The sequence below is a fragment of the Equus caballus genome, chromosome 5, assembly GCF_041296265.1.
Source record: "Equus caballus isolate H_3958 breed thoroughbred chromosome 5, TB-T2T, whole genome shotgun sequence".
NCBI lineage: Eukaryota > Metazoa > Chordata > Mammalia > Perissodactyla > Equidae > Equus > Equus caballus.
Genome location: NC_091688.1, coordinates 5,982,925 through 6,010,343, shown reverse-complemented (window position 1 = coordinate 6,010,343; position 27,419 = coordinate 5,982,925). Strand labels below are relative to the sequence as shown.

At 39.0% G+C, this 27,419-nt stretch overlaps 1 protein-coding gene across 1 annotated transcript in view; it reads left to right on the top strand.

The window, feature by feature from the left end:
- Positions 1-24,738, top strand: part of F5 (coagulation factor V) — a 75,791-nt gene extending 51,053 nt beyond the window's left edge. Inside the window, exons 15-25 of the mRNA XM_023640515.2 lie at positions 6,369-6,605; positions 7,746-7,956; positions 10,497-10,676; positions 12,526-12,642; positions 13,514-13,585; positions 14,536-14,639; positions 15,098-15,253; positions 17,520-17,664; positions 19,661-19,812; positions 22,546-22,728; positions 24,444-24,738. Coding sequence (XP_023496283.2) covers positions 6,369-6,605; positions 7,746-7,956; positions 10,497-10,676; positions 12,526-12,642; positions 13,514-13,585; positions 14,536-14,639; positions 15,098-15,253; positions 17,520-17,664; positions 19,661-19,812; positions 22,546-22,728; positions 24,444-24,590 — 1,704 coding nt within the window. The 3' untranslated portion in view covers positions 24,591-24,738. The remainder of the gene's footprint in view (positions 1-6,368; positions 6,606-7,745; positions 7,957-10,496; positions 10,677-12,525; positions 12,643-13,513; positions 13,586-14,535; positions 14,640-15,097; positions 15,254-17,519; positions 17,665-19,660; positions 19,813-22,545; positions 22,729-24,443) is intronic.
- Positions 24,739-27,419: the final 2,681 nt, after the last annotated feature.

Below are 27,419 nucleotides of genomic sequence, written 5' to 3'. Positions count from 1 at the left end.
CACTTAACACGATGCCCTCGAGGTCCATCCACGCGGCTGCGAATGGGATGATTATGTCTTTCTTTATGGCTGAGCCATATATATATATACCACATCTTCTTTATCCCAGTCATCAGTCAATGGGCACTTGGGTTGCTTCCACATCTTGGTCTATTGTGAATAATGCTGCAATGAACATAAGGGTGCATAAATCTCTTTGTATTGTTGATTTCAAGTTCTTTGGATAAATACTCGGTAGTGGCATAGCTGGGTCATGTGGCAATTCTATTTTTAATTTTTTGAGAAATCTCCATACTGTTTTCCAAGTGGCTGCACCAGTTTGCATTCCCACCAGCAGTGGATGAGGGTTCCCTTTTCTCCACAACCTCTCTAATATTTATTATTTTTTGTCTTGGTGATTATAGCCATTCTAACAGGTGTAAGATGATATCTAAGCGTAGTTTTGATTTGCATCTCCCTGATGATTAGTGATATTGAGCATCTTTTCATGTGCCTAATTGGCCATCTGTATATCTTCTTTGGAAAAATGTCTATTCTTCTGCCCGCTTTTTGATTGTGTTGGGTTTTTTTGTAGTTCAGTTGAGTGAGCTCTTTATATATTAGGGAGATTAACCCCTTATCGGCTATATGATTTGCAAATATTTTCTCCCAGTTGGTAGGTTGTTTTTTCATTTTGATCTTGGTTTCCTTTGCCTTCCAGAAGCTTTTTAGTCTGATGAACTCCCACTTGTTTATTTTTTCTTTTGTTTCCCTTGTCTGAGTGGACATCGTTATTTGTAAAGACCCTTTTAAGGTTGATGTCAAAGAATGCACTGCCTATATTTTCTTCCAGAAGTTTTATGGTTTCAGGTCTTACCTTCAAGTCTTTGATCCATTTGAGTCTACTTTTATGTATGGTGTAAGATAATGATCTGCTTTCATTCTTTTCCATGTGGCTGTCCCGTTTTCACAGCACCATTGAGAGGCTTTCCTTTCTCCACTGTATGTTCTTGGCTCCTGTGTTGAAAATTAGCTGTATGTATATGTGTGGTTTTGTTTCTGGGCTTTCAATTCTGTTCCATTGATCTGTGTGCCTGTTTTTGTACCAGTACCATGCTGTTTTGATTACTATAGCTTTGTAATATGTTTTCAAGTCAGGGACTGTGATGCCACCAGTTTTTTTCCTGTTTCTCAGGATTGCTTTGGCTATTCAGGGTCTTTTGTTGCCCCATATGAATTTTAAGGTTCTTTGTTCTATTTCTGTGAAGAATGTCATTGGGATTCTGATTGGGATTAGATTGAAGCTGTAGATTCCTTTAACATTTTAACTATGTTTATTCTTCCAATCCATGTACATGGAATATCTTTCCATTTCTTTATGTCACTATCGATTTCTTTCAGTAATGTCTTATAGTTTTCCTTGTATAGGTCTTTCACCTCCTTGGTTCAACTTACTCCTAGATATTTTATTCTTTTTGTTGCAATTGTAAATCGGGTTGTATCCTTGAGTTCTTGTTCTGTTAGTTTGTTATCAGAGTATAGAAGTGCCACTGATTTTTGTACATTGATTTGTATCCCACAACTTTGCTGTAGTTTTTCATTATTTCTAATAGTTTTCCAGTGGATTATTTAGGGTTTTCTGTATATAAAATCATGTCATCTGCAAAGAGCAAGAGTTTCACTTCTTCAGTACCTATTTGGATTCCTTTTATTTCTTTTTCCTGCCTAATTTCTCTGGCCAAAACCTCTAGTACTATGTTGAATGAGAGTGGTGAGAGTGGGCACCCTTGTCTTGTTCCTATTCTCAGCAGGATGCCTTTCAGTTTTTCCCCATTAAATATGATGTTGACAGTAGGTTTGTCATATATGGCCTTTATTATGTTGAGGTATTTTCCTTCCACACCCATTTTATTGAGAATTTTTATCGTGAATGGTTGTTGGATCTTGTCAAATGCTTTCTCTGCATCTATGGAGATGATCATGTGGTTTTTGTTCCTCCTTTTGTTAAAATGGCATATTATATTGACTGATTTGCAGATGTTGAACCATCCCATGTCCCTGGTATGAATCCCACTTGATCATGGTATATGATCTTTTTAATGTATTGCTGTATTCTGTTTGCCAAAATTTTATTGAGGATTTTTGCATCTATGTTCGTCAGCAACATTGGCCTGTAATTTTCTTTCTTTGTGTTGTCCTTGTCTGGTTTGGGGATCAGAGTGATGCTGGCCTCATAAAATGTGTTAGGAATATTTCCATCGTCCTCAATTTTTTGGAATAGTTTGAGAATAATAGGTAATAAATTGTCTTTGAATGTTTGGTAGAATTCTCCCGAGAAGCCATCTGGTACTGGACTTTTATTTTGGGAGAGGTTTCTGATTACTGTTTAAATCTCTTTACTTATGATTGGTCTATTCAGATACTGTATTTCTTTTTGATTCGGTTTTGGGAGGTTGTAAGAGTCTAAAAATTTATCTGTTTCTTCTAGATTGTCCAGTTTGTTGGTGTGTAGTTTTTCATAATATTCTCTTGTAATCTTTTGCATTTCTGTGGTATCTGTTGTAATTTCTCCTCTTTCATTTCTAATTTAATTTACTTGAGTCTTCTCTCTTTTTTTCTTAGTGAGTCTGGCTACGGGTTTGTCAATTTTGTTTATCCTCTCAAAGAACTAGCTCCTTCTTTCATTGATCCTTTCTATACTCTTTTTTGTTTCAATTTCACTTATTTATGCTCTAATTTTTATTATTTCCCACCTGCTGGGTTTGGGCTTTGTTTGCTCTTCTTTTTCTAATTCTGTTAGGTGTAGTTTAAGATTGTTTGAGTTTTTTCTTGTTTGTTAATGTGGGCTTGTATTGCTATAAATTTCTCTTTTAGGACTGCTTTTGCTGCATCCCGTAAGAGTTGGTATGGTGTGTTTTTGTTCTCGTTTGTCTCCAAATATACTTTTTATTTCTCTCTTTATTTCTTCAATGACCCACTGGTTGTTCAGTAGCATATTGTTTAGTCTCCACATTTTTGTTCCTTTTTCAGTTTTTTGCTTGTAGTTGATTTCTAGTTTCATGGCATTATGGTCAGAAAAGATAGTAGATATGATTTTAATCTTCTTAAATTTATTGAGGTTAGCCTTGTTTACCAATTTATGGTCTATCCTTGAGAATGTTCCATGTGCATTTGAGAAGAATGTATATTCTGCTGTTTTTGGATGGAGTGTTCTATATCTATCTAACTATCTATCTATTAAGTTCATCTGGTCTAGTTTTTTATTTAAATACACTATCTCCTTGTTGACTTTTTGCCTGGATGGTCTATCCACTGATGTAAGTGGGGTGTTGAGGTTCCCTACTATTACCGTGTTGTCGTTGATATCTCCTTTTAGGTTTGTTAATAGTTGCTTTATGTACTTTGGTGCTCCTTTGTTGGGTGCATACATGTTTATAAGTGTTGTCTTCTTAGTGGAGAGTCCTTTTTTTCATTATACACTGTCCCTCTATGTCTCTCTTTACCAGTTTTATCTTGAAGTCTACTTTGTGTGATATAAGTATGGCAACATTTGCTTTCTTTTGTTTGACATTAGCTTGGAGTATTGTCTTCCATCCCTTTACTCTGAGCCTATGTTTGTCTCTAGAGCTGAAATGTGTTTCCTGGAGGCAGCATATTGTTGGGTCTTGTTCTTTAATCCATCCTGCCACTCTCTGCCTTTTGATTGGGAAATTCGATCCATTTACATTTAGAGTGATTATTGATATATGAGGGCTTAATACTGCCATCTTATCACACGTTTCCTAGTTCTTCTGCATTTCCTTTGTTTCTCATCCCATGTATTTCGGACTACCAATTTGATTAGGTAGTTTTCTCTGTTGGTTTTCTTCATTTTCTACTTCTTTATCATAAATGTCTCTGTTCTAATTATTTGTTTAGTGGTTACCCTTAGGTTCATATACAAAATCTTGTAACTGAGATAGTCCATTGTCCAATAGCCTCTTATTTCCTTAGACTATACTGATTCCATCCCTGTCCTCTTTCCCTTCTAAGCTATTTTTGTCATATCTTTTTCCATCTTATATTGTCAGTTTGTGGTTAAAATTATGAGATCATTTTTGTTTTGGTGTTTTCTTTTTATTTATCCTTGATGTTAAAGTTAAGTGTTTACTAATCTAATCTGATAGAGAGCTGCCATTTTCTGATTATTTCCTACCTATTCATCTCCTTGCTCAGGACTTTGTAGCCCCTTTCCTATTTTTTTTTTTTTTTCAGGTACGAGGGCCTTCTTGAGGATTTCTTGTGTGTGTGTGTAGGGGGAGGAGGTCTTGTGGCAATCAACTCCCTCAGCTTTTGTTTATCTGGGAAAGTTTTTATTTCTCCGTCATATCTGAAGGAGATTTTCACTGGATAGAGTATTCTTGGCTGAAAGTTTTTGTCTTTCAGGATTTTGAATATACCATTCCACTCTCTCCTAGCCTGTAAGTTTTCTGCTGAGAAATCTGCTGAAAGCCTGATTGGGATTCCTTTGTAAGTTATTTTTTTCTACCTTGCTGCCCTTAGTATATTTTCTTTGTCCTTCACTTTTGCAAGTTTCACTACTATATGCCTTGGAGTGGCTCTTTTTACATTGACAAAGTTAGGAGATCTGGAGGCCTCTTTCACATGGATTTCCAGCTCCCTCCCAAGGTTTGGGAAGTTCTCAGCTATTATTTCTTTGAAAAGCTTTCTGCTCCATTCTTCTCTTCCCCGTCTTGAATATCTATAATCCTTATGTTGCATTTCCTGATTGAGTCAGATATTCCTTTGAGAGATTCTTCATTTCTTTTTAGTCTTAGTTCTCTCTTCTCCTCTCTCTGAAGGATTTCTGTAGTACTATCCTCTAACTGGCTGATTTTGTCCACCGTATTGTCAGCTCTGTTGTTTAGGGAATCCAGAATTTTCTTTATTTCATCCATTGTGGTTTTCATCTCCAACAATTCTAATTGGTTCTTCTTTATGGTTTCAACTTCCTTTGTGACAAAGCTCCTGAAGTTGTTAATTTGTCTTTCTGTGTTTTCTTGTAACTCATTGAGTTTTTTTATGATGGTTGTTTTGAATTCTTTGTCATTTAGGTTATGGATTTCTGTGCCTTCAGGGTTGGTTTCTGGGTACTTGTCATTTTCCTTCTGGTCTGGAGGTTTAATATACCTACTCATACTGCTTTATGGAGTGGATTTTTGCTTCCTCATGGTGCTCTTATCTGGTCGCAGCTGCCATGTACCACCACTGGGTGGGGATCAGGCACTGTGTTTCTGGGCCTGGCACAAGCAGGGGCTCCTCAGCTCCAGCCACTGACTGCTTTTTCTCTGAGTGACTGATCAATGGCAGATCTGGAGCACTGGGCAGGGGGAGGGATACTTTCCTTTCCCAGTGCCTCCTCCAGCCCCTGCTTGTCTCTCTGGATGCAACTCTGGGCGATTGCAGGACTGTGCACTTTCCCTTTCCCTGCTGCCACTGCCAAGCTCATCACACCATGCTCCAGATGATTCTGGGGCTGGAGTACTGGGCGGGGATAGGGCACCTCTCCTCACCTGTGCACTTTCCTGGCTGCTGCCACCAAGCTCTCTGGGCCATGGTCCAGGCGATCCTGGGGCTGGAGTGCTGGGTGGGAATGGGGCACCTCCCTCACCTGCACACTTTCCCTGCCACCACTACCATGTTCGCCACACCATGCTCTGGATGATTCTGGGGCTGGAGTCCCAGGCAGGGGCAGGGTGCCCTTTTCACCTGCACACTTCCTGCCACTGCGGCCTGTCTCTCTCCGTGGAGCTCCTGTGGATCAGCTTTCACTTCCTCTGGAGGATCCAGCCCCACTACCACCTTCTGGCGTATGGCTGCGTGGGTCTCTCAAACGTCTTTTGTGATGTGTACATGTCCTCTGTTGGTGTATGAATGTCCTTTTGGTTGTATCTTAAAGGGGAGAGCCCAAGGGAAGGGCTTACTCCACCATGATGCTGATACCACTCCGTTCTGTCTCCAGATTTTTAACTTGAATTCACATGTGCGGGTCTCTCTTTATCAGTAGGTTGAAAGCTTATTGTGAGCTTGGTTCAGGAACCAGGCTTCCTTCATCTGCAAATGTGCAGCACCTCTCATTATCATTTCATTGGTAGAAAATGTCAATACTTTTGCTTCGACTCTAAAAAGAAACATGATTTGGTGTTTCTGGGGTAAGCTACTTAGGTCCTGTTTCACAGGATGGCTGTAAAAATTAGATGAAATAATATACATGTTACTTTGCAATTGTAAGCATTCAATATATCTTAGGTCTAATTTGATAACCATTCATTTTGGCATGTAATGCTGACATTTTTTGGTTTGGATTTTCATTAAGCTTAAGTATATTTGTGGATCATTCTTTTTTCTAGGTTCGTTTTAAAAATTTAGCATCCAGACCATATTCTCTTCATGCCCATGGGCTTTCCTATGAAAAATCATCAGAGGGAAAGACTTATGACGATGACTCTCCTGAATGGTTTAAGGAAGATAATGCTATTCAACCAAACAGCAGTTATACATATGTGTGGCATGCCACTGAGCGATCAGGGCCAGAAAGTCCTGGCTCTGCCTGTCGCGCTTGGGCCTACTACTCAGCAGTGAACCCGGTAGGTACATCCATCAAAAGGTTTTGTCATTCCCCTAACCTTATAACCTGAGTCTACAAAATGGCAAGGTCAAGATTATTTCTTGCTAAATGTCTGTCTTGCTTTCCGTGAGGAATGTGTGAAGATCGTGGGCAAGAATCCACAGCTCCCATGACCAGGGGCTCTGGAGTGGATCTTCAGGTGACCGTGAGAGAGAAACGCTTCTTCAGTGTAGAGCAGTGAAAATTATTTAAATGGCCAGCCCCAGTTAGAGTGACTGCCTTTATAGAGGAAGATGTTTATTTGCAATTTCCTTGAACAAGTATTAGCTTTCTTCTGCTCTTTTTATATGAAAAAACTGCAAAGTCGTGACTCCTTCATTTTGGGCGTAGTAGAGAGAGCACAGCCTTAGATTTCAATTCTTATCCTATAATTTACTGCATGGCCCTAGGAAAGTTACTTGACCTGTCTCAGCCTTGGTTTCCAAAGTTAAAAATGAGACAACAGGAGCCGGCTCAGTGGCACAGAGATTAAGTTCTCATGTTCCGCTTCAGCGGCCCAGGGTTTACCAGTTTGGATCCCAGGTGCAGACATGGCACCATTTGTCAAGCCGTGCTGTGACAGGTGTCCCACATATAAAGTAGAGGAAGATGTGCACAGATGGTAGTTCAGGGCCAGCCTCCCTCAGCAAAAAGAAGAGGATTGGTGGCAGATGTTAGCTGAGGGCTAATCTACCTCAAAAAAAAAAATAAAATAAATGAGACAACAGTACATAGCCGTAGCAGGCACTTGGTAATATTTGCTCAATAAATGAATTTATTTTTACCATATAGGAGTGTTGTCAAAATTAAATAAGATACTATAGGAAAAATATTAAATATAATAGTAGATGCTCAATAAATAGTATTTATTATAGTATCAATATTATTCTCATCATCCTCATTACTACCATGCTGAGATAAAGGATTAATCAGAGGAAGGGTATATGAATACCATAGAATTAGATGATAAATATCCAGGCTTATTAAACTATTCATTTATAATCTTCAATTTCAAATCCCCTAAGAAGATTTCCTCTTCTATGTGATCAGTGATTGTCAGAAAAGCAAAGACAATACCGAGAAGAGAGAATATGTGCAGTTTGCTCTTACTGTCTTCCAGGAGAAAGATATCCATTCGGGCTTGATAGGCCCCCTTCTGATCTGCCAAAAAGGAACACTTCATAAGGAGAGCAACATTCCTGTGGACATGAGAGAATTTGTCTTACTTTTTATGGTCTTTGATGAAAAGAAGAGCTGGTACTATGAAAAGAAGCCCAAAAGGTCTCGGAGTCTCACATCCTCAGGAGCAAAAAACTCCCATGAGTTTCATGGTATATTCCTCTGACTTTGCTCTAATCTCTGAACTAAATCACACTGGGTGACAGTGAACCCTGCCTTTAGGTCTTCACAAGATTAGACTCAAGATGTTTCTGAGGAACCAGGAGCTACAACTAAAACTATGTCCTTAAGTGTCTCAGAGGGCTGATGTAGCTTGGCAGGTGACACTGCAGGCAACAGAGAGCAGAGAAGGCCTGAAAGACAGCACATGGAGGCTGCTGCAAAACAAACCCTGACAAGCTAACCAACAAAAAAGCCAGGGTGCCACAGTCAGTAACATAAATTGGAAAGGAAGTCACATTATTCTGCAATTTAAACAGTTAGTAAACCTGTTTCTTGATCTCTAAGGGAACACGTATTTATATAAAAGCGATCACCCATGTGTACTTTCTGAAATAGGAATGTTTGTAACAGTTCTGGCACTCAGTAGTTCACAGGTGGCCTCTGAAGCACACGAGAACAAAGTAAGATAGGAAACAGGGTAGGTAGGTAATGGGAGAAGAGTGGCAGGAGAGCACTTGGGTGGAAAAGTGGGAAAAGCATACCTACTCTGAAATCCATTCAGGGATTTTGTCTGTAAATTGTTAACTGAATTACAGTTTTAGAGAAAGGCACAATTTAGGGTTTGGTGAACAACATAGAGAATGACTTAGGGATTAGGGAAAAAAAATGAAGACTAATAAGCTCTGTTTTCAGAGTTTGATGAATGGAGGTGAATTATGATCAGGAAGGACCTGTGCTTTGGGTAATGGGTCAGTCATTCAGTGTAATAGGAAAGGAGAAAGTTGCTCTTGCTTAAGGAATAAAAAAAAAACATTATATACAACATCCAATTCACTGCCGCGTCCCCGCCCAGCCACTCATCAAGGCTAAGTAGGTCTGTTCTCCCTCCTGCAGCCCATTTACACACTCAGGCTACCCTTTTTTACTTTATTTTCCTCTTTAAACTTCTATTCTTGTGGAACACAATCTGATCTCACCTATAAAAACACTTCTGGATAGAAGAAGGCAAACGATATGATTTATGATCTGCTCTAAAACCCCACCATCTGGATTCTGCTTATCACACAAGGTTAAAAAGATTCTATCAAGCAGTCTAGAATAGAGTTAACTGAGAGCTGACCAATAGACTCCAAGCAGAGCTTTCTCTTCTCTTCTCCCACCATCTCTAGGCCTTTCCACTCACGGAGCTTGGTCTCAGGAGTGGGAAGCATACCTTTCTGACAACCTCTCCATCTAGAGGGAAAGCACAGGCTGCCGAATCAAACAGACCTGTCTCTTGGCTATCCCCTTTGCCTGCTGAGCACCCTTGATACACTGCTTCCTGATTCCTCAAAGAGTAAAATGCATCCAGTACGGTTTTAGTTTTAAATGTATTGTAGTCTAAGTGTCTATAATTTGGTAATCCCCATGGCATAATATTTATCAGGGTATTTGATAAGCAGACCACCTGAGTCCCCAGCCTCTAGCTCAGTGCCTGGCCTCTTCAGTCTGTGCTCAGTAAATGTGCTGAACTAGTGAATAAATGAATGAATCCCATCACTCAGCTCAATTTATCAAATGTTTACTGAGCACCCGCTATGTTGGGAGTCTTCACTTCCATATCCTGATGTAACGGTTTAGCAATTCTGATTTAATAATCACTTGAGACCTTTTCATTCTTAGGAGATCTATTTCTTACACAGAAACTAGGATGAGGGGGTTAAGGGCTGGTGTTATGAGTGTATAGATAGGTACTCCCATACCTGATAGAATTTTAAGGGTACCAAAATGTACCCAACTCCTCTCCCTCCAAAAATTCACTTGCCTGGTTCCCTCACTTCAGTCTCAGTTAAATGCATGGTGGCACAAAAGTTTATCCTTAAAATTTTGTATTATTTTTTTAAGGTGATCAAATCTATCAGGTGCTTTAAAAAACACACATGTATTTCACTGAGGGGAGAGTGGATCAAGCCTGAGAACTGTAGACATTTAAGCTGGGAAGGGGGCAGAGGAGCTATAGTGCAAATGAGAGACTAAACATGAATCTCTGTGGTAGCTGGTGACACCAAAGAGAAAGTCCAACTTCCTAATTTTGCTTGGAACTCTGTATGAATTAAGGAAGCCATAGGGTGACATGTTCATATCCCCTTACTTACTCTCTTTCCTCTAACCACTGGAGATCACTTATCTGGCTCATATTAGTCTTTGTCTTTTTCTAGAAAAGGAAAATTCATACTATAAATGTAAAAGATAAATGGGTAAAGCACAGAGCAGAAGAGTTAAGTCTAGGGGAAGAGTGATACACTGCTTGGAAAGGGAGCTCACCCGCACTTCTGCTATAGGCTGGTGTGAGAAGGAGCTGGTGGTTCTCTTTGATATTACGCTTCTCACTATAGTATGACATATGGTGGGCCCTTACTATGCCTGGTGGGCCTGGGCATGCAGAGTAATAAGGAAGATAGGTGGTGAGTGGGATGCCTCATAGTTCCTTACCAGCTTCTCTCCTGGTGTACACAGATTTTTAATTGATTGCAACTCTCTGTTCTTTCAGCCATTAATGGGATGATCTACAACTTGCCTGGCCTGAAAATGTACGAGCAAGAGCGGGTGAGGTTGCACCTGCTGAACATGGGCGGCTCCCGAGACATTCATGTCGTTCACTTTCATGGCCAGACCTTGCTGGAAAATGGCACTCAACAGCACCAGTTAGGAGTCTGGCCCCTTCTGCCTGGTAAAGATCTGGGCAATGAAAAGAGGTTCCTGTTGAAAAATGGCAAGAGAAGGCAATCTTCGCATCTGTAACTCTCCTTCATTCTCTCCTTGTGCATTTACTTCCTAAGGGGTGAAGCATGGATTCTGGCTTAGATCCTGGGCAAAGCCTATTCCAAAACTGCACATAGAGCACAAAAAAGTCAACTAATGCATACACTGTTTGCAGCACCACACAGGCTCAATGCGTGGCCTAACTTGGTTCTACAGAGATGCCACGTCTAACACAGGTTCTTCCAAGCCATTGTGTGTCACAGGCCAAGCCTTAAGCAGATTATAAAATGAATCCCACAGGGCTGAGACAGCTAAAGCTTTCTGTTGGGAGGGAAGTCAGAAAATTACCAGGGTTTTGTGATTCTTGAGTTCTTGAATTCTACTCCTCCCTGATACTTTGGGCAAGTGACTATAGGAAACTTAATCTTAAACTGACTCATGGGACTGTTTAGGGAAAAAAAAAATTTTAGAGATTGTAAAAGCTAAAGAATAATAAAAGTATTTAGAGCTTTTCTTGTACAAAATAATGATAAGGTTTAAAAAACTACAGTCATCAAAAAGGGTTTTTACGTACCTATGAGTTGCTTGTAGGTGTATCCAGGTGTGTTGTAGGTGTGTGAGTAGGGATGTCAGTGCTAGATGCCATTGATTCTCCAACTGTAATGGGCATAAGAAAAACCTAGGAAGCCAGTGAAAATGTAGTTGCTAAGGCAGAGATTTTGCTCTCAGAGACTTTGATCTGGTAGATCTAGGGCAGGGGCCCAGGAGCCTGCATTTTTACCAAGTAGCCTAGCTTCCACAAACGCCACCTGAGAAGCTAGTGAAGGCAGTCCCTTGACAAGACTTTGGATGGGGAAGTTGCTTTGGCGCAGAAATCCAAATGGGCCTGTTTTGGTTAAGGGTAGGGGAAAAGAGGGTTCTTGTTCATTTTAAACACGCCAGTGACTCACTAAGCTATAAAAACCCACTCCACTAAAATCAGGGACAGAAGGGATTAGGTCTAACTCACTCACTTTTCACCAAGTGTTACCAGATCAGTCATCCTTGCCATGAGTCTGCGAGAAGCACTGAGAAACTGGGATCTGTTGGCCCATCCAAATCTTCAAACCTAAATATCCGCATTGGAGAGTAGAAGGCTGGAGATCTTTTTTAGTGTGTTTGAGGAGGATGACCATCAGCTATTAATTTTTACTCACAATCTGAGAAATGGTCACAAGTTATAGTCAGCAGAATTTAAGTATTAACTGGCAGTGGGTAACATTAAATACCAGAATGGATAACCAGAGGTTTCAGAAATCTCACTCTTTCAGTGATTCTCTGAAACAATTTATGTACATCCCTACCCAAACATGTAAACGTCGTAGAAAATTCGAAACATGGGAGGAGGATGTTTTATTTTAATTTTCTTATATCAAAAAGAAAAACTAGTGAAATAAAGAAAGGAAATATTTACAATATTTTTGAGGCCCAGTGATGGATCATTCAAGGTTGCTTTGATACTTAGGACTGTAAAACTGTATTATTTATGGGTTAACTTGCAACATTATATTTAAATAAATGAAAGTTCCTTTCTAGTGAGGAGTGTTGGAGATTTTTTTAAGTCCTGGGGCAATTTATTTTTAGTAATGTGTGTGTGGTTTTCTTTGTTTTGTTTTGATCTGTTTGTTACACCTCTAGTCCTGCCTGCCTCAATAAAAATGGATAGCTCTTAGGTTCTATTCTAAAGCCTCTTATTTCAGGATTCTTTGATAGCTGTCAACCAATATTAACTTGTTAATCTTTGGGTGTGTAATGTTACCCTTCACTCTCTACTTTAGGTTCATTTAAAACTCTTGAAATGAAGGCATCAAAAGCTGGCTGGTGGCTCCTATGCACAGAGGTTGGAGAAAACCAGAGAACAGGGATGCAAACTCCATTTCTCATCATAGACAAAGGTATCATCCAAGAGCCACATGATATTTTTAGCAGGAGAGTGCCTGCTACTAGAATACTACCAACTTTTAGACTAGAAATATTCAATTCTGAGAACTCTGACATGACCAAGGCATAGTCTGTAGCACTAATTGCTTTCATTCTGACCCATGGTCTGATTATACTGCAAACATCAATCATCTAAGAAACTTAAACCAAATGGTTCAACCCACAGGCATTCCTCTCAGTTGGGGAACCAAAACAAAGCATCCTCTTTCATGATTTGTGATCCATGAGAAAATGCATGTAATAAATTCTCCAGACTCCTGGAGTAGAGGAGAGAAAAGATACTAGGAATTCAACAATGACTGAGAAAGTCATTGAACTTGGCATTTCAGTATTCTAGAAATACAGTTTCCATCTGTTCATCCATCCATCCATCCATCCATCCAGCATTTATTAAGCATTTGTTGAGTACCAAGCACTGTGTCAACATCCAGATACCTCCATGGCTGGTATTCCCTTTTGTGATCAGGACATAAATAACCCTATAACTTTCAGGCCAACTTGAGAACATAGTGTTATGTGGGACAGTACTTAATGTTGTAAAATGTCTTATTTTAAGATACAAGCAGATGGGAATCAGTTTAAAAACTAATTGCATCTCAGAATTTCAGTTGTTTTCCTTTAGGGTGGCACTATTTCTATTAAAGCACCATTCTTGCTAGCGCATTTACCATTTTATGATCAGACATATTTAAGTCAGTTCCACACAAGGTAGGTGAAAATATCTAATTACTGACCCACCAGAGGTATAATCTCTAGCCATGGAGCTTTTGCTTTCTTATATGTATTTTTTAAGCAAAAATTATTCATTGTTCTGGTTTTTTTTAGAATGTAAGATGCCAATGGGATTAAGCACTGGTATCATAGCTGATTCTCAGATCAAGGCTTCTGACTATATGAGTAAGTAGTAGCATTATAGGCTGTGAAAGGTAACCTCCTACTATTGTACAGTATATAGCCTGCAAAACCATACATGACTATGCTGCCTGTTGAATCTGTGGGTCATTGATCTTCTTTAGATTTTTCTCTATTGCAATACAGTAAGCAACCGCATTTGGGGCTCATCTGGTAGAGGAAGAAGTATGGCAGGAACTAAAAGCCTGTTGGCACCCCCTTATCACTGCCACCCCTTCTCGTGTATGATGTTCCCAAAGAGTCTCTCCCAGGGAAGACCAAGGGCTAGGGATGCTTGGTTTCTCTACATAGGCAGTCCACCCTCTCAGCAGAGATTGGGCAAGGAATGAATAGCTTATTTTTATGACCATGAGTCCCTTTCCAAAACTCTCCCCATTCAGCCCCATTCTAAGTTTGATCACACATGTAATATTCCAGCCAGATTCATAAAGTCTTATTGGCCGGGTATTATAGTCCCCATTAACAGAGCCCTTTGCTGTGCCAAACATTCGTTTATTCAAGAAACTTTGTTGATCGCCCACTATGTGTCAGGAAATCCTCCTAAATTTCCTCATTCTGCCTCAAAGCCCTTCCCAAGATCTAGATGTCAATTGTAAGTGATCTTGAGGCTCCCATAAATCCCTCCCATGTCTTCCTGTTGGGCTGGCACACTCAGCAGCAACCACAGCAAAATACCCAAGAAAAAGATAAACACGACTGGTATGCAAGAAGGGGTGGGGGTGGTGGTTAGCTCACCAAGCACAGAACTGAAGCTGAGTTGCATTGTCGTGGTCTGATTTAGTAGCTGAGACCTGTGTCAACCGCCTGGTCTCCTAACTGCAACAGAAGGTCCTCCAGGGATCTTGTTTTCCTCTGGGACTAAACTCCCTTGTGAAACTATTTATTGTATGTTTTTTAAAAATTCAGAATAAATTTTTTCCTTCCTTTGAATTTAGGTTATTGGGAGCCCAAATTAGCAAGATTAAACAATGGCGGATCATATAATGCTTGGATCACAGAAAAACTTTCAAGGGAATCTGACTCTAAACCTTGGATCCAGGTATGCCTTATTAACCTGATATTTACTGCTATTGTAATAATAAAAATGACAGTGATGTAATAATTTCTTCTTGTTATTATTCTTGCAATGTTGTTAGGGAAATAGCAATTACTATTTTAATAATACAATGCTAATCCTAGGAACTATTCTAAGCACATACTCAAAATGACCCCTATGAGGTTAGTTCTAGTAATATCCCACTTTATAGATGAGAAAACTAAAGCACAGAGGGATTAACTAACTTCCCAAAGTCACACACAGCTAGCTAGTGATTGAGCTTGGATTCATGTCCAGGTACTCTGTGCTCAAATATGGATTGCATCTAGCCATTTTATTAGTTTGTTAAGATCTTAGGTGTTGGCTCTTCAGTTCTAAAGAAAGCTGGTTGTACAATGAATTAAGGCAGTGTATAGCTTGTTGACAAGGACAGTTCTGTTTATGGCTTTGCTATATTGCAGGTGGACATGCAAAGGGAAGTCCTATTAACAGGGATCCAGACCCAAGGAGCCAAACACTACCTGAAGTCTTACTACACCACCGAGTTCTATGTGGCCTACAGCTCTGACCAGACAAACTGGCAGATCTTCAAAGGAAACAGCGCAAAGAATGTGATGGTCTGTGTGCATGTTTCTTTCTGAGTCTCAAGAATCAGCCTAAAGTTACCATGACCATGTCCATGACAATATCTTTTTTAAAAATACCTTTTAAAATTATTCAAAGGGTGTTAGAAATATGAATGGCTTTCTTAGGGTCTTATGGAGGAAGGTGGTAATATGATAGCTCTATATATTACAAATTAAAGCGATAAGCCTGACTTCTGAAATTTGAAAACTCCACAAAACTTGAAAAAAGTCACTTTATCATCAAAATAAATGCCTAGACTTCTCAGATTGGCAGATGGTGCACAGCGAAGTAGAATACTTAGTCTTGTGCCTTAAGGAGCTCAAGCTAAAAATCGGCCACTAAGAGTTTTTATTTTACTAACTTTTACATTTTATTTTGTTCTTTATTCCACTGTACCTGAAGGGAATAGTAATGTTAATGCCAATAACGTTCTGAGGCAATGTGATTTCAGGCTTCCTTTGCTGCCATGCCTGAGGAGTAACATTCCTCTGCTGGATCTTCCAGGGGTTCAGCCAGGCTTATTCCCAAGGACCCAACTGTACCAGCCACAACTGTTCCCCTTCTCCCCTCTCCCATTTTCCAAAGAAAGCTATCTGAATGCAAGGGGTCAGTCTGCCATTATCATACTGATAACCTTGAATCTGTTTCATTTTTTCTGTAAGTAGTTTGTTATTTTGCTATTTTCTATATTATCAGTTAGCTATTGCTAGTAACAAATTATTTGCCCTAGACCTTAGAACAGATCACAAAATCTTAAATTATGGTTCTTACTAATCAGTATTGGAGGGGGAATTCAGATGACAATTAGAGTCCATAGTTTAAAGATTCTTGCATCTATATTCATGAGGGATGTTGGTGTGTCTTTTTTTTCTTGTACTGTCTTTTTCTGGTTTCGATATTAGAGTAATACTAGCTTCAAAAATTGGGAAGCATGCTTTTCTATTTCCTGGAAGAGACTGTCTAGAATTGACATTAATTCTTTAAACATTTGGCAGAAATCACCAGTGAAACCATGTGGACTAGGAGATTTCTTTTCTTGGAATTTTAAAATTACAAATTCAATTTCCTCAATAGTTACAGGCTATTCAAATTATCTATTTCATATTGGGTGAGTTGGGACAATCTGTGTTTTTCAGTAAATCGATCCTTTTCCTCCAAGTTGTTAAATTTATGTGCATAGGATTGTTTGTAGTATTCTTTTATTATCCTTTTGATGTCTGCAGGGTCTGTAGTGATCTTGCCTATTTCATTTCTGATATTGGTAATTTGCATCTCTTCTCTTCTTGCTTTGACAGTCTTGCTAGAGATTTGCCAGTTTTTTTGATCTTTTTAAAGAACTGGTTCTTTGTTTCATTGCTTTTATCTATTGCTTTTCTGTTTTCAATCTTGCTGATTCTGTTCTTATCTTCTGTTTTAGCTGGCTCTTTTGACACTATTCTGGCAGGGAAAGGGGATGGGGCACAGCCTTGTTACTGCCACGTGGAGGTTGAAGTCCAGGTTTCCCACTCAGCTTCTTCCATTGACACCTAAGAGCGGACTGCTCCTTTTTGCAGCTGGATGGGGATGGGATGGTCTCCACGGACACTGAAGGAGTAGAAGCCTTATTAGGGGCTGGAGGGGATGAAAGTCTTGGGACCCTGTTGGGCCTTCTCTGACACAACCCCAGTGATGGTGTTGTGGTGACTTGTTAGAGTCTCAAGTGCATGGAAAACTAGGCTCCCCACGTAACCTTTGCTGCTGTGGGTGCAGAAGGGGCCACAGTATTTTCTATGGTGTTTGGCTTGAAGTAGAGCAATTATTGTCTAGAAGTTTTCTGTCTTGCTAGGCTGCACTTTCCTGGTCTTGAGGCTAGAGAAATCAGGCTTTTGCTGGGGCTTCTTTTGTCTGTACCCGTTGGTGTATCCTGGTGGCTGGCTTCTTCACGTCCAAGTCTGTGATATATGAGGTAAAAAGAAAACCCAGGAACCCACCACCATGTTGCTCCTTGGGCCCCAAGAACCTTAGGAAGCCTGCCTCCTTCTCTCCACCTTTCAGAGTCTTCTTATGCTTTTGGATGTACTTAGCAAGAGGAATAGGGCAAAGTACATCTATTCCATCTTCCTGAAGTGCAAGTAGCCCCAATTATTTTTTAAGACCAAACTGATTTGGTTCAGACCATGTGAAAACTTATTATAATATTAAATTAGATCAAAATTTTAGTATAAAATCACTTTATAAAGAATTGTTATATAACTAAGCTTTCCTCTTTTCCTCTAGTATTTTGATGGCAATTCAGATGCCTCTACAATAAAAGAGAATCAGTTTGACCCACCTATTGTGGCTAGATATATAAGGATCTCTCCAACTAGATGCAATAACAAACCTGCCCTTCGATTGGAGCTGCAAGGTTGTGAGGTTAACGGTAAGGAACAAATAGACACTATTTCCTCGCTGCAGCTCAGAGAATCAGGATTTGGGAGGTATGGGAGAATGGGTGGAATCTTTAGTTCTCTTCAATGACTTAGGCTCCTAGAAAAACCTTTGTGAAAAGGAGTTCCACTCAGGTAAACTCTCGCTGTGACCTAGACTGAGACTGGTTCTACCAGCCAGAGAACAGGCACCATCTCTCTGAACAGAGCCTGGATGATATGGACACTGCCCTGATCCTCCAAGGAAGAGCCCCAGTTCAGAATGACCTCCATCAGCCCTTTTCAATAAGAACTGAGAGTCAAACTAAATATGACTTTCCAAAGTCCTCCAGGTCACTCAGACTTTAATGTAATGAAAGTAGATAGCAACATTATTGGCATATATGTGTTGTTCAATGAATGTTTTTGAAATATAAATCTGCTTCCCAACTTCCTGAAACCTTGATTGTACTGTATATTCTGTTTCACACCCTCTGTAGATACGCAAGTCTTTTCTGTGTAAGCTGCTATTTTTCAGGGGATGTAATGTGACTTGTGGTATAAATAAATCCAGGTAACCATAAATGGCCATCATAAAATTCTACCATATATAACAAGGATGTTTAAGAGTCTTATCAACTATTCTCCTTCTCTGACTCTTAAAGCAGTACTTTCCAAAATTTTTCTCTCAAAACACATATATAGAAGACAACACCTGTCTAGCAGTCTAGGGTAAAAGAATGAAGCAATTGAATCCAGCATGTGGCTCTTCCAGGCCCCACCTGTCTGCTCAAGGACTGAGGTGGGAGAGGGAACAATACATAGGCACACCTGAAAGTTGTTGTGGCACACCTGTTGGGGAGCCTTCTCTCAGGGTGGAGGGAAGAAGTCATGCTTCACAGTGGAGAAAGTAGCTGAACTTTGGAATCAGTTTCTTATCAAAGTAAATAATGGGAAAGTATACTCCTGATATTCATGACAGATATGGATATGGGCACTTTGCCAATGCCAGATAGCAGTGGTATTTAATATCTCCCATATAAAATGCAAATTTTATACAGGCGGGAGCACTCCTTGAAACAGCTCCAAAAATCATTGTTTTTTACTTTCCTATGATGTAAATGGCAGTTAATTCAGATCATAGAGGCAAGGTACCCTAAAATGTGATATTCTACTCTGTTAATCTATTTAAAACAGCTATTTTCTATACAAGAAGCATTCCTTTTTTTAAATCGCCTCACTTTCTTGATATTTGTATAATTAAAATTAGCAGTAGGCTTTCTTCTTTTTAAGGTTGTTTTTTTTTCATGGATAAAGTAAGGTAACACTTCAAGAAAATGTTTGCATGATTTCCTAGCAAGAACAAAGTGTCACAGAGATGATGGGCAGCCAGTTGGGCTCACTCACTAGCTGTGTTTCTTACACTCACAGATCAGCCTTGATGCCTATGACATTCAAATTCATGCCTTGACAAAATTCTAAAGGGTGCATAATATGGATCACCCTCAAAGGGTTGAAAATAAATATTAAATGTGACTACCAAGGGTCCACTGTATCTTCTTCTTTGTAGTTTTTGTTAGAAGAAGAAATAGAGTATGTTTTTATATACCTATATAGTTTAGGAGTTATTATCTATCTCAAAGCAAAAACAGAAGTTTCCATGACACTCAAGGAGAGAAATGGGTTAGATATTTAGAACACGGTATTCTGTGTCAGACTGCCTGGGCTCAAATTTAGTTGCTGATTCTTCTAGTCATGTTATTTTAGGCCAGTTACTTTTTCTTGCTGTCTTTTGTTTCCTTGTTTGTAAAATGGAGATAATTAGGAACATTTGATAATACATGTAAAGCCTGAAAAAGAGGTTGGCACTTGGTTGATAACTGTTCATGTTGTGATAGCTGTTTTTGTTGTTACTTAGTAGTAATTATTTCCTGTCTCCTCTGCAGTACAAACCGTCACATGGGGAATATCAGTGGTGCTTAATTAATCACATTACTTTTCTCTTGACAGGATGCTCCACGCCACTGGGTATGGAAAGTGGAAAGATAGGAAACAAGCAAATCACAGCATCGTCATTTAAAAAATCTTGGTGGGGCGATTACTGGGAACCCTTCTATGCCCGCCTTAATGCCCAGGGCCGTGTGAATGCCTGGCAAGCCAAGGTGAAACATCCCCTACTATGAATGGAGTTCCCTCAGCCTTCTAGTAGAAAACAAAGGTCCTTACTACAGGGGATACGGGGGCTTGGGAAGCAAGAGTATCACCTCCTGTTTCTGCAGATTAAGATCCTAGGTCTGAGAACCTAGGATGTCTATTGACTTGATAGCTTTAGCTCTAACTTTGGCTCAGAGAGAAGTTATTTATCATCTCTGTGGTTCTTGGTCTAGCCTTGATTTAGACCAGGGGTGGGCAAACGTTTTTCTGCAAGGGCCAGATCATAAATATTTTAGGCTTTGGGCGATACATTCTCTGTCAGAACTACTTAACTCAGCTATTGTAGCAGGAAAGCAGCCATAAACAACAGGGAAATGAATGAGCATGGCTATGTTCCAATAAAACTTTATTTACAAAAACAGGCAGTGAGACAAATTTGGCCCTTGGTCTGTAGTTTGCTGACTCCTGATTGAGACAACTTCTATTAGTGATAAATGATTTAGATTTGCAACATCTTGTGTTCTTCTCCCCTCACCTTCCAGAATTTAGTAACATTTTTCATTTTCTTAAGGCCATTTAAATTTTTTTGATCTCATTTTTTGAGAACTGTGTGACATTCCCTTAGACAACCGGAGGCATGGTAAAATTCTGCAAAACCAGGGTTAAAAATCAGTGATCTAAGTTTAATAAACATCTTCCAGAGAGTTATATTGCCCCTGATATTAGCCCACTGAGTAATTCAGGTAACTTATTTTAGAATAACTGTTAATTATTGACTCATTTTTCTTCCTTCAACTGACTTGAGAAGTCAGAATGGCATCAGATGTGAGAATGATCCTGTCAACCAACTTAACCCAAGTTCCCTATTTTCTATCCTCCCAACTTCCTCCCTTAACATGCCTACATTCCAATTCCCTGGAATCTCTAGAATTCCATGTCCTGTTCTCAAATTATGCCACCAGAAAGGAAAAGGGAAGTATGGCACTAGTGGAGTAAATAGAAGAGCTTGGACCCGATACAGATAGTCTTGGGAAGCAATGTTGGTGCCTCATTTCTGGCCCATCATAGAATCACAGAACATTGGAATGGCAAGGGATTTTACCAAGTATCTGGTGCATGCTTTTCCCTTGAAGTCTAAACACAAAGGAGCTTAAATAATTTTAGGTTAGTCTGGTGGCAGAATCGGGAATCCCATTCTCCCGATAAACAGGTCAGTGTTACTTTCATCATTTGAAACAACCCAAACACCTCATTTTGCAATTTTGCAGAGGGGGAGACTGAGTTAAAATAATAAAAGTAATAATTTTATATTACATTATATTTATATAATATAAATAAAATAAGAAAAGGTTAAAGAGAGAAGATGTCATCTCTTTCCCAAATGACCCTTTAGACTTGTTCATGGAATAACTTTGTCACCCTACCCTCTGTTTTACAGCCTTTAAAAACAATTTGCTCTGTATATAATTTGCTCTTAGTCCTTGTGATATAATAAAGACTCCAAATATTAAATGCTAATTTTAAGTTTTAATGCTATCATTTTAAATCTGGAATTTTAGGTCAAAACTATTTGTTTCACTTAAACTTCTATAAGTATGAAATGGCTTTATAGGGTCTCTTTGGAGAGGCTGAAAATCTAAGCCAGTATGCTGGCCTTCATGCAGACTGAGGGTCTCTACCTCTTTTATGCCTACAAAACTCCTCTAGTTATCTATACTCTGTATCACTAGTACAACCTTGATTTGAAGACACACTAAGATACCACCAGATATCACTAGAGGATGTTACTCAATTAACAAAAAGTCTCCTAATGCAATCATTTTAATTTGATTAATTTGCTTTAAAAATACATATAGCACGTGACTATATGCATATATATACATATGTGTATACATATATACACATACAGACATACACGAGTGATGTTGAGGAAATATATCAATATTCATTATTTCACACAGAATTGACTGTGGGGCATGATAAATCTCCCAAAGGTGAAAATTTATCTCAGATTACTCCAAAACTCAATTAGTCCTTCTGATCCTCTTTCTCCAAGTGCATATCACCAAACATGTGATTAGGCGTTTTGTTAGGCCAGAGACAGGATAATCACTATGCCGTATCAAGCCCTAGGTATAGCTTTATTCAGTCTCTCAAGTATTATATTTATTTGAAATATCGGAAAAGAAGAAATTGGACTATTTCTCCTATTTGACATTAGCAATGGAAAGGGAAGTAGGACTTTTCTAAAATAAGTTAAATAAAGATAGGATACTATCAAATTCTGTCCCAGATAACCTGTCAGAAATGTCATCATAGTATTTAACAAACTTGTTTAAGAGAATAATATTTCCAGATAATTTAGAAATTTAATGTTTTTTCTTAAGTAAAATTCATTCATTTATTCATTCAGCAATATTTGTTGAACACCAACTGTGTGCAAGCATTGTGGCAAGTACCTGGAAACAAAACTAAGCCAGTCCCTGCCCTCAAAGAATAAGGGATACAAAAAAGTAAACAACTAATTCTTGTATGATGTGTGAAATACTCCAGTAGAAGTTTATATATGTGCTGTGACAACAAACCAGAAGGGACAGGGAAGGCTTCCAGGAGACAGGGAATCCTAAGGGATGAGATGGAAAAGAAATCCTTGTGAGCTCTGTGCATTTTTGTGTATGTTGGTCTAAAAAAGCAAAGGTTTTAATATCTGTCTTATCCATGTGTTCTTATCATTTTCACAGGCAAACAACAACCAACAGTGGTTACAAATTGATCTGCTCAAAATCAAGAAGATAACTGCAATTGTAACACAGGGTTGCAAGTCTTTGTCCTCTGAAATGTATGTAAAGAGCTACGCCATTCACTACAGTGACCAGGGAGAGGAATGGAAACCTTACAGGCAGAAAGCCTCGATGGTGGACAAGGTACGGGGTGGTATCTTGGCAAAAAGAATGCAATTTGAAAACTGTGCTATGATGAGAATAGTACCCTGCATTTGCAAATAGCTCTTTGCATTTGACAAATATGCACTGGCATGTACCATCTCTTTTAAGTCTTCTAAATCTTGGCTCTGCAGGTCCCTGGTCTTGGGAGGGACTATGCACGTTATCTTTCTGCTTTGACTGAGCCTCCTGTGAAATAGTGAGAACAAAACACCAGTGGATGGTGTGAGGCTTAATTAGTACTGATTCAGAAAGATGGTGAAGGGGTTTTCTCAGTCTGCTTGGGTTGCTGTATCGAATGGCCATAGAGTGAGTGACTTAAACAACAAACATTTCTCAAAGTTCTGGAGATCATGGTGCCAGCATAGTAGAGTTCTTGGTGAGGACCTGGTTCCTGGTTTTGCCCTCATATGGCCTTCCACTCAGAGAGAGAGATGCCATATCTCCTCCTCTTTTTATAAGTGTATACCCTCATGAGGCCCTCATGAGGCCTTACCCTCATGACCTAATTTAATCCTAATTACCTTCCAAAGCCCCATCTCCTAATACCATCTCATTGGGGGTTAGGGTTTCACCATATGAATTTTGGGAGCACACAAACATGCAGTCCATAACAAGGGTCTAGAAAACCTTCCACTACATTAGCGTTGCCTTGGATATACTTGTTATTCATGATGATCAAATACCCATGGCCATAAAACTTTCAGTGTTATATTGTTATTAAGCAGAAAACAATTGTTATCCTTACTGATGAGGAGAATAATTTCCTGCAAGTTGAACTACTCCATTACACTCCTAAATTCCCAGTTATATGGCTTTAAAATGCTACCAGAGGCAACACTAAGTAGATGAGCCTAATATTCCGGGAATGGGAATAGGAATGAAACCAGTAGGAAGAGCAACACAGGAGAAGGGGATGGACATTTACTGAAGGCTCACTGTGGGCTCAGCACTTATCTCAAATGAATTTGAACCTCCCTTTCTTTTTAAACCCCTGGGTTGGTTGTTTGTTTCTTTGGTTTGGCTTGTTATATTTCTTGCTGTTCCAGATGACCTCATAGCATGGTAAGGATCATTGTTATAAACAAATAGTGATTTAGCTTCTGCTGTGTATAAATCTTGGGGATTTGCTGAGGATGAAAAAAAGGCGTAAAACGTAGTTTAGTTGAGGACATAGGGCATGTGCCAAAAAGGATAAATAAAAGTGCATGGTTGCATTTTATTTTAAATGTTAGTAATAGTTAACCACTTATTGGTGTCCACTATCTGGCATTTACTAAGCACTTGTCATATGTTTACAGACATTTTTTAATCTTTACAACAACTTCCGTGAGGTAAAATTTTATTATCCCTATTTTGCCAATGAGGAAATGGGGAATCAGAGAATATGAGTAACTTGCTCAAAGTCACACAACTACAAAGGGGCAAAGGGCAGAGATGGCTTTGCAGCTGCTCCACAGCACCATGTCAGATTGCTTTATTATTCCCTAATTCAACTCAGATAACTGGTGAGGTGAAATCTCTAAAGAGATCTGTCTGGAGTGTGATTTCATAATTGATCTAAGATCAACTTTGTAATAATGTTGTATGTGTTCCTTGATGCCCTCGGTTTGAACTAAAAGGATAAAAAAAATTATCTGTAAGATTTTTATACCCATTATACCATCATTAAAGATTTTCTCATATTTTGCTTTCAGATTTTTGAAGGAAATACTAATATCAAAGGACATGTGAAGAACTTTTTCAACCCACCAATCATTTCCAGGTTTATCCGAATCATTCCAAAAACATGGAATCAAAGTATTGCACTTCGCCTGGAACTCTTTGGCTGTGATACTTACTAGAATTGAATATTCAAAAAGATAGAGGGACTCTTAAAGATATCAAACCAATTAGACTAGGCAAGGTATTTTATAGCTATTTTAAATATTAATAATTTTCCACTATTTCCCTTTTTTCTGTTAGAGAATAAAATTTTATATATGAAACTTTTATGATGTAACTTTGCTACTATTAAGTGGGATGATGATTATTATTTCTGCATTAATTTGAATATAAATGGGAAAATATCAAGAACCAACAAGAAAATAGCTTATCTTTCACAATGATTAAAAGTGCTATATAAAGTAATATTTATGTAGTTAACATGCTTCATTATAGTTCTTTTAAGTGCTATGCACATTAATAAGAGATATTACTTTCTTAAACCATTTATAGACCTGGATAGCTTTTACGCCTACATTTTCTTTGAAAGAGATATGATTTAAGAGTAAAGGAAACAAACAAGATTTTTAAATGGTTTGTTTTTTTTGACACTGGAGAAGAAAACAATCTTACCATATGAAAGGACAAGTGCTTAGAATACCCTGTCTTACCTACATGACAATTGTTTTTCTGACCCTCCATGAGTAAAGATACAATTAGCACATTTTCAGTAGTCCTGTTGGACTTGTGAATCTGGCCTGGTCTGCCTTGGAACTGATTGCACATATTGATGTTCAATATTAGTGTCATTAGCCATGGAACAGAACCAGAATAACTATGGCAGAACTCAATGTATAACCCTGGCTTCATTCTAGCTGTTTCAAAACATAGGTTCACCTAAGGGAAAGCTAATACATATAAAACAGAGCACTGGAACGCTTGGCCCAAATGCAGCTGTTCCTGCTAGAACAGGCCCCTGGCCAAACTGGCAAGCAGTTAAAGTTCTCTTTCAGTGCCCTTCTCTCTGTGGCCCCAACCTCCTCTTCTCCCTTCCTCAGCAACTTCCCCTTTCAGCACTCAGTTCCCTGGGAACTTGGCATCCAATGATCCTATAGACATTGTGAGACTAGGTAGCCTTCTGGCATTGTTTAAGTCACAAGGAATAAACAGTCACCGGTGAGGCACTCTATTTTTCTGGAACAAACCACCCCAAAACTTAGTGTTTAAAACAATGACAAATTTATTCTCTCTCATGATTCTGTAGGCCGACTGGGCTCAGCTGGGCGGTTTTACTGCTGGCTTCATTTGGGGCCTCTAGCGATGTTATAGTCAAACAATGTCTGTAGCCAGAGGCATCAAGAGGCTCAACTGAATGTTGGGACACCTGGTCCCCTCTCCCTCTTCAAGTAGTTTCAGATTCTCCCCTCATTACATGGCTTCCATGTGGTCTGTCCATTTGGTGTCTCCAAAAGGACAGCTAAACATCTTGTAGGGTGGTTCAGGCTCCCAGCAGCAAGTATTTAGGAGGTAAGAAGCAGAAGCTACCATTCCTTTTAAGGCTAGGCCCAGAACTGGCACAGTCTCAGTTCTGCTGCTTCCTATTGGTTAACACAAGTCACAGGCCAGCCTAGACTCCATGTAGGATGGAACTACACAAGGGTGTGCCTACCAGGAGGCGTAATTCATTGGGAGCCTCTCTAGAGACTAACTACCAGAGTTACCTATTGCACCTATGGGTAGGGTGAGCCCTGTGAATGCATACAGGAGCTTCAAACATCCACAAAACATTGGCTTTCTTTTTTTATTTTAAAAATTTTTTTCAGCTTTTTTGAGGTATAATTGAAAAATAGAAGTATATTTAAAATGTACAACATGATGATTTGATATACTTATACATTGTGAAATGATTCCCACCATCGTGTTAATTAATTAACACATCCACTACCTCACATAGTTACCTTTTTTGGTGAGAACGCTTAAGATCTACACTCTCAGCAAATTTCACTTATACAATATTATCAATTTAGTCACTGTGCTATACTAACGATCCTCAGAACTTATTCATCTTATAACCAAAAGTTTGTACCCTTCACCAACCTCTCCGCATTTCCCTACCTGCCAGCCCCTGGCAACCACCATTCTACTTTGTTTCTGAGTTTGACTTTTTTTTTATTTTAAGATTCCATACATAAGTAAGACTATGCAGTACTTGTCTTTCTGTCTAGCTTATTTCACCTAGCATAATACCCTCCAAATTCATCCATGTTGTCACACATGGCACGATTTATTTCTTTTTTAATGATGAATAATATTCCATTGTATATATAGACCACATCTTCTTTATCCATTCATCCATCCACACACACTTACAGTATTTCCGTATCTTGGATATCGTGAATAATGCTGCAGTGAACATGGGAGTGCAGATATCTCTTCCAGCTAGTGATTTCATTTTCTTTGGATACATATCCAGAAGAGGGATTGCTGGATCATATGGTAGTTCTATTTTTATTTTTTGAGGAATTCCGTACTGTTTTCCATAGTGGCTGTGCCAGTTACATTCCAACCAACAGTGTATAAGGGTTCCCTTTTCTCCACATCTCACCCGCATTTGTTGTCTCCTGTCATTTTGATAATAGCCATCCTAAGATGTATAAGGTGATATCTCATTATAGTTTTGATTTGCATTTCCCTGATGATTAGTGATGTTGAGCATCTTTTCATATACCTATTGGCCATTTATATATCTTCTGTGGAAAAATGTCTATTCAGGTCCTTTGCCCATTTTTTAATTGGGTTATTTGGGGGGGGGGGGTTGTTGTTTGTTTTGCTACTGAGTTTTATGAGTTCCTTATATATTTTGGATATTAATCTCTTGTTGAATAAGTGGTTTGCAAAAATTTTCCCCCATTTCATAGGTTGCCTTTTCATTTTGTTGATGGTTCCTTTGCTGTACAGAAGCTTTTTAG